We start from the raw sequence: 11,633 nt of genomic DNA, 5'->3' as shown, positions 1-11,633 counted from the left end.
ATAAACTGATTTGTTGACTCCGATATTTTGCCTGGATGTCCACCTCTTGGCTTTGGAATGTATTCTTCTAACCATCATGGCGCTCACATGATGCAGTTTGGCAGTTTTCTTGGCCGAGATACCACTCCGATCCCCCCTTGGTGGTGGGCTCCCAGTTTACAACCATCAAAATACTTTTTTCAGGAACGCTAAAATACATAAATAAGAGATCTCCCCTATGTATAATCTATATAGGATGATGCAGCATTATATAACATGATATATACACCTCTTGGCTATTTGGACAATAATTCTGGTCTACTATAAGGAAATAGAGATATTTTTCACATATGCATCGAAACTGCATTAGAAACGTATAGGATCAGTAACACAAGCCTATAGAAGTTATCACATCAAAGATTGGAAATAAGCACATTTTAATGTTAATTTTAGGAATGTTGAAAAACGCACAGAAATCGTAACATAATCATAACACACTTCAGGGGATTAGCTTTATTATATAGCTTTATTATATAGAAATGGAGATATGGTTTTCCAAAAGAATCTGTACCAAAAACGGACAATAATCGTAATATATGTGTAAGGTCACTATAGGGGATCACATTCTTCACATCTAAAAAATAATAATTTGACCATGTATTGGAAATGGGGATATCTTTAAATTATAAAAACATAATATAAACATAAAAGATGTCAAAAAACGCACAGAAATCGTAATATAACTGCATTATATTATAGAAGATGAGTATATGCAACTATTGGGAGTGCAAGTGTACCAAAATATGAAAGATTTATAGAAACTGTATTATAATGGTAAAATATATAAATTTGTGTAGCCATAATTATAGTGCATTTACAATCGTGTATTTTTGTTATGTCAGTCATTCTAACTATATTATACCAAGGGCAGCTATGTATACCTGTAATGGAAGAATAATAAGAAAATCAGTTTCAGGTTTTCAAATGAATCCTCATTAGAAGGCCTCAGGAGAGGTATACAAGGTCACATTTATTAGGGGGTCTGTTACCACTGAGGAAGGAGTGCAAGTTTGACTCCGAAACTACAGTCCCCCGTACTATACAGATGCATATGGACTACATACGAATAAGGAGCGCTCCAGCGTCTGTAAAAATCCGCAGGATTCAGTCTGAATACCGACATCTACAAACCTAACAGCACACAATCTGTGGGAGCCATCTAGTGGCAAACAAATATCACTGCAACAGCTCCCACTGAAACAGGAAGTGTGAGGTAAGGGCTCGTTCTGAGCACACACACACATGCAGGACGCCAGTTACGAGACCCCGCTGCAGAGCACCAAACAGTAACGCACATAAAGCTGTGCCACTACTAATATTGGAACGGTGTTTGCTATGCATATAAAGATAAAGCAAAGAGACTATACTGTACCAACTGCAAGCATCTAATATTCCTTCTTAAACTAACAACTACGTTGGCAACATATATAAGCTTTATGAATTACCTATATATGCATTGCTGTATTTTATTTAGATGAATTTTAGGAGTATTGTGTTTAGGAATATTGAGACTTGTTTTTGAATCCCTGTTTTTTTTATATTTTACCATATTAAATATTTTACACAATTATTGTGTTTCCATATATGGGCCTAGATATTAGGCGTGCCTAACATACATTCCTTCAAAAATATTTATATTGCAATAGACAGGGTGAGTCTATAGTAGTTAGAGCACCCTATTCCATATTACCTAGAGGGTGAGCAATTCTGATTCAACTACATTATTATTATTATTAATATTAATAAACATTTTACACATATAGAACATCAAAATGGCTTTTCTCCTGTGTGACTTCTCTGATGATTTCTTAGTTTGGGTTTGGTAATAAAACATTTCCCACATTCTGAACATGAATACGGTTTCTGTCCTGTGTGAATTCTCTCATGTACAACAAGACTTGATTTCTCTGTAAAGCACTTTCCACATTCTGAACAAAAATATGGCTTCTCTCCTGTGTGGCTTCTCTGATGAAAACGAAGTCTGGCTTTAGTAATAAAACATTTCCCACATTCTGAACATGAATATGGTTTCTCCCCTGTGTGCATTCTCTGATGTGTAACAAGATTTGCTTTATCTGTAAAACATCTCCCACATTCTAAACATGAATACGGTTTCTCTCCTGTGTGACTTCTCTCATGTCTAACAAGATATGATTTTTGTGTAAACCATTTCCCACATTCAGAACATGAATATGACTTCTCCCCTGTGTGAACTCCCTGGTGTTTAAAAAGATTAGATTTTTGTGCAAAACATTTCCCACATTCCAAACATGAATATGACTTCTCCCCTGTGTGAACTCCCTGGTGTTTAAAAAGATTAGATTTTTGTGCAAAACATTTCCCACATTCCAAACATGAATACGGTTTCTCTCCTGTGTGACTTCTCTCATGTCTAACAAGATGTGATTTTTGTGTAAAACATTTCCCACATTCTGAACATGAATATGGCTTCTCTCCCCTGTGACGTCTCTCATGTTTAACAAGATTTGATTTAATTGTAAAACATTTCCCACATTCTGAACATAAATATGGCTTCTCTCCTGTGTGACTTCTCTGATGTTTAACAAGATGTGATTTAATTGTAAAACATTTCCCACATTCTGAACATGAATATGGCTTCTCGCCTCTATGACGTTTCTTGTGTCTAACAAGACTTGATTTTTCTGCAAAGCACTTCCCACATTCAGAACAGAAGTATGGATTCTCCCCTGTGTGAATTCTTCTGTGTGTAGAAAGATCTGAGCTTTTTGTGGACTCTTTACCACATTGAAACCTTTCACCTCCTTTCTGACCGCTACTTATGGCAACAATGTGTGACTGGTCAGAAGGTTCCTCATGATAAAGGGGGTTATATGATAGATCTGTAATGTGAACTTCTGGATATACATTAATATTAATGGGGTTTTCTCTTGAAGAGTGCTGCATGATGTCTTCATCGTCTACATTATAATTTAGTGATAACGTGAAGTTTTCCTCAGAATTCTTACTGGGATTTTCTGTTAAGAGAACAATTGGAATTAGTGTTTTCTTTCCACTAAAGTTAACAACCATAAAGTTAACCAACTTATAACATTCCTAATAGGTTCGAAATGGATCCAGCAAGAATGTGAGGTACTGTATAACGCATTCATTTTAAATCCAGTTGTGTCCTTAGCTTAAAAAAAACAAAAAAATTAGATTCCAGCCTCAGACTAAAATCTAAAATCACATGGGCAAAATCTTTAGTGCCTGGACAAACTGATTCAGTCTTAACATGGCCTTCTAAGCCCAGTTTACTATTGGTATACTGTCTTCTCCTGCTTTCAGCATACTGTCACAGAGGGAATTCTAAATGAGAGGTGGCCTCGTCACAAAAAGTGGGCAAGATTGTACTCCAAGTGTAGCAGACATTACATATGTGAAAATGTATCAGGCATGGATCGGTGAAAATTTTCACACACCTCCTGCTAATGCCAATAAATAGATCTACCATTGCTGACAATGGCTTCTTATCACTGGCCTAAAAATATCACTGTTGCTGTCTGTCCATCATGTTCTATACTTTATTACTGGAATATATTGCAATATATTGAGGGTAGCACCTCTTTTAGACTGAACACGCCCATCCACCTGGGACTTCTAAGCAGAGTACGTTTGTAGCTGATTCCTACACTGCCCTGAATATTGTAGGCTTAAGTAAGTCCAAAGTGAGGCAGTATATTAAGTGATAGGAACCCATCTGCGGAAGCCACCTTGACGCCTGGTAGATTGGCCCGACACCTATGTGCGCTAAGAGCTTCCATTACTCATTTATAGTCGGTATTGTACCACTTTTATCTAGAATGACCCCCATTTCTTAGCTCTATTGTTTGTATATATAACAGAGTGCAGCCATTTTGTTTTTTGTAACTATACTTTATTACTGATGCTACTGCTACTACCCCTACACAGCTATAAATCTTCTGCCTTATCCATCAGGTTTCATAATGTGCTGCTTCTGTTGATACTACTGCCACTACTACTACCCCTACAGAGCTGAATATCTCCTGCATTGTCTGTCAGGTTCCATACCTTGCTGCTGCTGATACTACTGCCACTACTACTACCCCTACAGAGCTGAATATCTCCTGCATTGTCTGTCAGGTTCCATACCTTGCTGCTGCTGATACTACTGCCACTACTACTACCCCTACAGAGCCGCACATCTCCTGCCTTGTCTGTCAGGTTCCATACCTTGCTGCTCCTGTTGATACTACTGCCGCTACTACTACCCCTACAGAGCCGCACATCTCCTGCCTTGTCTATCAGGTTCCATACCTTGCTGCTCCTGTTGATACTACTGCTGCTACTATTACCCCTACAGAGCTGCACATCTTCTGCCTTGCAAAGCTACTGTTACCTATGGTTGCATACAGTCCTAGGAGACCCCAGAGTATCATACATAACTTTGCTGACCTATTTCTTCTAAATCAGACCCAAAATTTCTAGTTGATATCTCCCTAAAAAAAATCTAAACAATACCCAACTCATCACACGAAAACCAATCCTTCAACCAAATACATTGACAGAAAAATGTGCTGGTCTCTGAATCTGACACTAACATTATAAAAGAAAATTAATTGGTCATTAAATAACCAGGCCTGGTCAGCGTAGTGTTTCACATGCACCTTTCAGTGCACCTCCCCCCTGCTGAAGTCTCTACTGCTCAGTACAAGCTGAAGTTTCCCTGGCTGTGTAGTCAGAGATCCTCCTTCTTCCAGCAGCAGATTCAGTGTGGAATTACAGCGTTATTTTACTGCAGCTCGTACTGAGCATGTGCGAGATATCATCAGCAGCAGGGGAGGAGGTGCACTGAAAGCAGTTTTTCAAATAAAAAGGACCTATCACCATTTCTCTAATTTTAGTTTAGTTTTCTGTTGTAGTAACTATTTGCATTCCCCATGGAATAACAATTCCTGAGAGCCTTTTCATATGCCTCTATGTTATGCCGCCATTCCCCGCACATTCCAGCTAAGAAGCCATCCCAATTGTTCAGTTTACATGAATGTCTGACAGGCATTTCCATAATCCTATCCCTGTAATGTACCCGCGTCAATATTATCATGCTGATACCGGAAAAAGCCCCCCCCGTTAAGAAACTAAGATACATTCGGATTTAGCAGTAATACTTTCATAGCATAGGTCTAACACAAAGAAACTAGCCCAACAGTCTTTGCAGATGACTTCCAGTACTCACGCTCCTCTAGAGAGACGCCCCTAGCAACAGGCCCGAGAAGTCCATTCTGAGTCCACAACTGCCACTTTATTAGACTTAACCCCTCACAGTGGGTTTAGATTATTTCCACTCAGTAGGTAAAGGCTTTGTGTCCACATTTTGATTCCCGAGTTGTCTTTCATTCTCATCCAACCATTGTAGTGCAGAATCCAGGTCTTCAAAGAACAGCGTAGATCCTAAAGCTACTACCCGCAGCTTGGCCGGAAACATCATTGAATATTGGACTTGCAATCCACGGAGTCTTCTTCTTATATCCACAAAGTGAGCCCTTTTCTTCTGTACTTCCGATGAATATTCTGGGAATATAGAGATCTTTATCCCTCTGATCGTGAGCTCTGAATGGTCCCTGGATTTTATAAATATGATGTCTCTGTCCTTGTAATGCTAAATCTTTGTGGGTGACCAGGCGGTAACGGTCTAGTAGGAACTTGATGTGCACGCTCAATGGCATAGAAAGAAGAGAGGCCTTTATCTTGGAACTTTTCAGCTAGCCATTTTTCATCAAATTCAGTGGGGTTTAATCCTTCTGCCTTTCCTGGTACCCCCACAAGATTAATGTTATTCCGGTGCGTATAGCGCCGCTATATCTTTTGCGGTTATTTTGGCAGCTTTCTGAAGCGGTTTAGCGCCATCCTCTAATTCCGACACCCTGCGTTCCACCTCCGCCACTTTATGTAAATCATGACATATTATAGAAATGTCCTCTTTAAGGCTCCCAAATTGTAGATTCAGGCTCTTCAGTGTGGCATTGCTATTGCTGCCATTACATCTTTCAGGGTGGGCTCTGCATTTTTATCCCCTTGACTCTGCTGCTTATGGACTGTGCTATTGTGCTTTTTCTGAAGCTATGTGTGGCCCCTGGTCTGGCTGTTCCTCATCTGAGTAATTTTCATTATCATCTGAGGCTGAGTGTGCCTCCTCTGAACCTCCCCACCTCTCCTGCATGCTCCTTTGAGGTTTATGCACAAACTCCTCAAGCCGCGGCGCTATCTCCTGGCGCTCTGCTGCTGGCATACTTCCGTCCTCCTCCTCCCCGGCGCCATGTTGGGCCCGCGCTTCCCGCTCTGGTTTCAGCTGGGTTTTAACTTTTTTCGGCATGTGAGTGGTTGGGGTAGGTGATCCGCACCTCTGTGTCATTAGAGGGATCTATAAGTTGTGTGAAGCGGCGATGCTGGTAGCTGGGACAGGCTGAAGATCAGGATCTTGGCCGGAACTCCTGAGACGCATGTCTCACTCCATGTGCTGTCAGGCCTCGCCCCTACATCCTCAACATCTAACACCCAGTTGACAATTCATTCATAAACTTTAAGTAGGAATAACAGAGGAAACTAATAATATAGAGTTAAATGAAAAACTGATCCAGAATTGTCAAGGCATTGGGAATGCATGCAGTTACTATAACAGGCATGTCAGAAGAGGAGATAGGTCCTATAGCTGGACAGGAACTGAGGCTATATTTGCGGATACAGAACCCTTTAGTGATGTCGCTCTCCACTTGGGCACAAACTGCTCATTTTAGTGTTAGATAAAAATGAAAAAGTATCATACAGGCATTGTGAACAAAGAGGAGAAAAACAGGGCCAGAGGTACAAAGTGGACCACTCCTCAATAATCTGCTTGATTCCACTTTATTCCTCTGCCCCCGTTTTTCTCCTTTTTGTTCAATCTTTGTTTCTGGAGGTAAGTAGCACCTACATTATATCAGTTGTGTCGGTCCTTTTTTCATATATATATATATATTTTTTTTGAAAGTGTCAAAGTAAGTACACTGGCCTCATCAGGTCTAAGAGATGTATTTCATATTATATGCAGTTTGTGAAATCTAGTGAGACATCCCCTCTATTGTTATGGACAATCTGATCACGGCTAGTTTCTGCATTTAAAGGGAACTGTTTTATTGAGCACATTCTGGGCTTTGAAGGAGGCAGTGCTATCAGTGATTGACAGCTATCTCTATATGTACAGTCATAGAGGGGAGGCTGTCAGTCACTGAGAGGACCGCCTCAAAATGTATAAACTACAAGCTTTATTGAATCTTTTCCCACAAAACTATATATCAGTCTGCTCATCTCCTGCTCTATAACCTGCTGCCTGCAGCTCAGACACCATGTTCCATGTGACAGGTTCCCTGCGCCATCAGGTGAAGCTCACATCTCAGGGTGACATGACAATGTGGTCTAATGGCCGCACAGTCACCAGATCTCAGGTTTATAGACATCTGTAGGATGAAGTGGAATAGACAGAGTGAGGCCATCAATCAGAACCTGTAGTAAAGGTCTCCAGCACCTTGTTGGGTCCATTACACTAAGAATTCAGGATGTTCTAAGGGGAACGAGGGTCCGATCAAGAATTAAGAAGGTGGAGCTAATGAAGTGTCCTGTGAGTGCAGAGAATCATCACTGAGACGTCTGTGTCTGTACAATAATCACATGTGACATCGGAGCTTCCTGATAATGATGGAGCTGAGGGCTGGAGTCCACCGACAGGAAGCCAAAAAACACCACAACCAAATATCTTTAAAGCAGAAGTCCAGTGTATTCATGAGATATAAGCTTCCCCCACCTATAGAGGTCACCTGCCACCGCTCAGAGAGGACAGCATAAGGGGGGAAGGTTCCCTCCATAGACCCTTATAGGAGACCCCCAGAAGACATGTTCCCGGAGAGCTGTATAGTGGGCACTAGGTTATAGACATCTGACTGCTGATATCACAGCCTAAGGTTGTACTATTGGAAAGTCCTGAAGACAACATATCCCTCTGTTACTAGTGGGAAGAGTTGTCAGGAGACCTCATGTGTTGTCAGATGTCTCCTCGGTTCTTGTCCTCAGCCTCTTATGAAATATAGAAGTAAGATGAGGAGCTTTCTTCTCCGCTGTTATTATTGGGAGATTTCTTCACTAATTTCTTTGATTTAACCGTTTACAAAGGAAATCACCAAAATGTCAGGATTTCCTGCGATGTCTGCTGACGAGCCCAAAGTGATGCTTAACCCTTTCTTGCACAATGAGGTACATGATAGCACAGACACAAATGCTGTGCCCACATAGTCCCCAGTGGGTGCGTGGATGTGACTGACCGCCATGTCCTGCAGGAACAGCCGGGATCAGAGAAGAATCTGATCAGAGATCACCGTCAGCTGGATAACACTTCATGATGGGATGGGGACATCTCCAATCAAAGAGCAGCCAGAGATCAGATTCTCCTCCTGCCCTGAAGGCACCAAGGACAGAATCTGATATCACTTTCTCCATACCTGTGGAGACATCTCCTGGAATGTCCTCCTCCACCTCACTCTTACACGGGGGATCGCCCATCATCCGCTCTTCTTCATCCTCCACTTTAATATCAGTCAGATCTTCCCCCTGATTTGTCATCTGTAACAATTCAGGACAATACAGCAGACGGGTGGGAAATCTAACAGATCCACAGAAGAGACCCCCACCATCTATGACCCCTCTATGACTGCAGGACCCCCCTATATAGATGTGTATAGGGCTCAGCTCCATCTACCTGAGGGTTCTCTGGGAGCTTCTCCTCTGGACAGTCCTGGGAATACAGAGGACGGGGACATCTCTCTGGTGGATTTCTCCTCCTGGATTCATCTGTGGAGACACAAGCAGACAGTCACTGAACACATGGCCTCCTGTAGATCTGTCTATAGATCAGACTCTTCTCTCAGCTCCTTCACTTCTAGGTTTAGTGATCAATGTTCTGCTCCTCACCACTTGTGCTGAGGTCCCAGCACCGAGCAGGCCACAGACTGAAGTAACCTCTGGCATATGAGAGTGAATGACGGGCAGTGGGCAGACGGCTCCTTCTCTATAACAATACATTCAGATGATGAGGATACAGTATATTTATAAGTGCATCCTACAGCGCCCTACCAAACAAAAAGCTCTCAAGGCCTCATCACTCTGCTTAAGTTTTAAATTTGTGGAGAGAGAACCAATAGTGAATACCTTCATCAGACAAGGATTATGAAGGAGGTAAAACAACTACTCCCAGTCTCCTCTCCACCAGACTCCAAGTCTCCAGTAACGGATCAGTGAGGGTACACCCAGTGTGCCAATTACCTGGTTTGGCTTTGAACTAACCTTAATGGCATTATTCCGGTGCACCCCTGGTATTCACCCTTTAACACCTGTACAGAGATCTGGCCTTCACTGCAGGGAAGCAACCAAACCACTACCTCCTGGGATAGTCCCGGTGTAGTTGGCAGCTGTCTCACTGGGGTCACTGATTCTGATGGTGGGATTTTGTAAGAGTCCCCTAACAAACAAAAAGGTGTTAGAAACTTGTCCGGGCACAATGACACCTCCACTTATGAGGTAAAATCCTAACGAGAAAACCCACAGTGAAGACCTTCATCAGTCAGACACAGTACAGTCGTGGCCAAAAGTTTGGAGAGTGACATAAATATTGGAAATTGGAAAAGTTGCTGCTTAAGTTTTTATAATAGCAATTTGCATATACTCCAGAATGTTATGAATAGTGATCAGATGAATTGCATAGTCCTTCTTTGCCATGAAAATTTACTTAATCCCCAAAAAAACTTTCCACTGCATTTCATTGCTGTCATTAAAGGACCTGCTGAGATCATTTCAGTAATCGTCTTGTTAACTCAGGGGAGAATGTTGACGAGCACAAGGCTGGAGATCATTATGTCAGGCTGATTGGGTTAAAATGGCAGACTAGACATGTTAAAAGGAGGGTGATGCTTGAAATCATTGTTCTTCCATTGTTAACCATGGTGACCTGCTAAGAAACACGTGCAGCCATCATTGCGTTGCATAAAAATGGCTTCACAGGCAAGGATATTGTGGCTACTAAGTTTGCACCTCAATCAACAATTTATAGGATCATCAAGAACTTGAAGGAAAGAGGTTCAATTCTTGTTAAGAAGGCTTCAGGGCATCCAAGAAAGTCCAGCAAGCGCCAGGGTTGTCTCCTAAAGAGGATTCAGCTGCAGGATCGGAGTGCCACCAGTGCAGAGCTTGCTCAGGAATGGCAGCAGGCAGGTGTGAGTGCATCTGCACGCACAGGGAGGCCAAGACTTTTGGAAGATGGCCTGGTGTCAAGAAGGGCAGCAAAGAAGCCACTTCTCTCCAAAAAAAACATCAGGGACAGATTGATCTTCTGCAGAAAGTATGGTTAATGGACTGCTGAGGACTGGGGCAAAGTCATATTCTCCGATGAAGCTTCTTTCCGATTGTTTGGGGCATCTGGAAAAAGGCTTGTCCGGAGAAGAAAAGGTGAGCGCTACCATCAGTCCTGTGTCATGCCAACAGTAAAGCATCCTGAGACCATTCATGTGTGGGGTTGCTTCTCATCCAAGGGAGTGGGCTCACTCACAATTTTGCCCAAAAACACAGCCATGAATAAAGAATGGCACCAAAACACCCTCCAACAGCAACTTCTTCCAACAATCCAACAACAGTTTGGTGAAGAACAAGGCATTTTCCAGCACGATGGAGCACCGTGCCATAAGGCAAAAGTGATAACTAAGTGGCTCGGGGACCAAAACGTTGACATTTTGGGTCCATGGCCTGGAAACTCCCCAGATCTTAATCCCATTGAGAACTTGTGGTCAATCCTCAAGAGGCGGGTGGACAAACAAAAACCCACTAATTCTGACAAACTCCAAGAAGTGATGATGAAAGAATGGGTTGCTATCAGTCAGGAATTGGCCCAGAAGTTGATTGAGAGCATGCCCAGTCGGATTGCAGAGGTCCTGAAAAAGAAGGGCCAACACTGCAAATACTGACTCTTTGCATAAATGTCATGTAATTGTCGATAAAAGCCTTTGAAACGTATGAAGTGCGTGTAATTATATTTCACTACATCACAGAAACAACTGACACAAAGATCTAAAAGCAGTTTAGCAGCAAACTTTGTGAAAACTAATATTTGCGTCATTCTCAAAACTTTTGGCCACGACTGTACATGGAGGAAGTAAAACAACTACTCCCAGCCTCCTCTCCACCAGGCACTGAGGTGTTGGAGAAAGCTCAACATCTATATTCCCCTCCAAGGCTCCTGTGTGTGAGTGTGGACCCACTATGCCAACTGGTTAGGCTTTGGGTTAAACCTAAGGGTCATTATCCCAGCGCTCCAATAGTATTCACCCTTTAAGCCGCGTACAGGGATTTGGCCTTGCACAAGGGGAGCAAGCGCTACCTCCTGGGATATTCCGGGTGTAGCTGACAGGTGACCTACTGGGGTCAGGGATTCTGGTCCAAGCACCGGGAGCTCAATGTAGCAAAAACGCAGGGAAAATGCACCAAAACTCTAGAAGCAGTCTGAACGGGCACCAGGACTAGAAACTGGTTTCTGAAGTTCC

The 11,633-nt window shown here is 42.4% G+C and overlaps 1 protein-coding gene across 1 annotated transcript; it reads right to left on the bottom strand.

Moving 5' to 3' along the window:
- Nucleotides 1-579: 579 nt before the first annotated feature.
- Nucleotides 580-8,599, bottom strand: LOC120991982 (gastrula zinc finger protein XlCGF17.1-like). The gene is made up of 2 exons (XM_040420745.1): nucleotides 8,547-8,599; nucleotides 580-3,035 (listed from the first exon to the last, which is right to left on the bottom strand). Exon 2 carries the CDS (start codon nucleotides 2,962-2,964, stop codon nucleotides 1,807-1,809), a length of 1,158 nt encoding a protein of 385 aa, XP_040276679.1. The 5' UTR covers nucleotides 2,965-3,035; nucleotides 8,547-8,599; the 3' UTR covers nucleotides 580-1,806.
- Between the last annotated feature and the right edge of the window lie 3,034 nt (nucleotides 8,600-11,633).

The sequence above is a fragment of the Bufo bufo genome, chromosome 2, assembly GCF_905171765.1.
Source record: "Bufo bufo chromosome 2, aBufBuf1.1, whole genome shotgun sequence".
Lineage (NCBI taxonomy): Eukaryota > Metazoa > Chordata > Amphibia > Anura > Bufonidae > Bufo > Bufo bufo.
The sequence above is the reverse complement of the archived record's forward strand: the minus strand, read 5'-3'. Positions and strand labels throughout refer to the sequence as shown.

Coding starts and splice junctions, on each gene's coding strand:
- LOC120991982 (XM_040420745.1), bottom strand. CDS start 2,964: ATGCAGCACTCTTCAAGAGAAAACCCCATTAATATTAATGTATATCCA.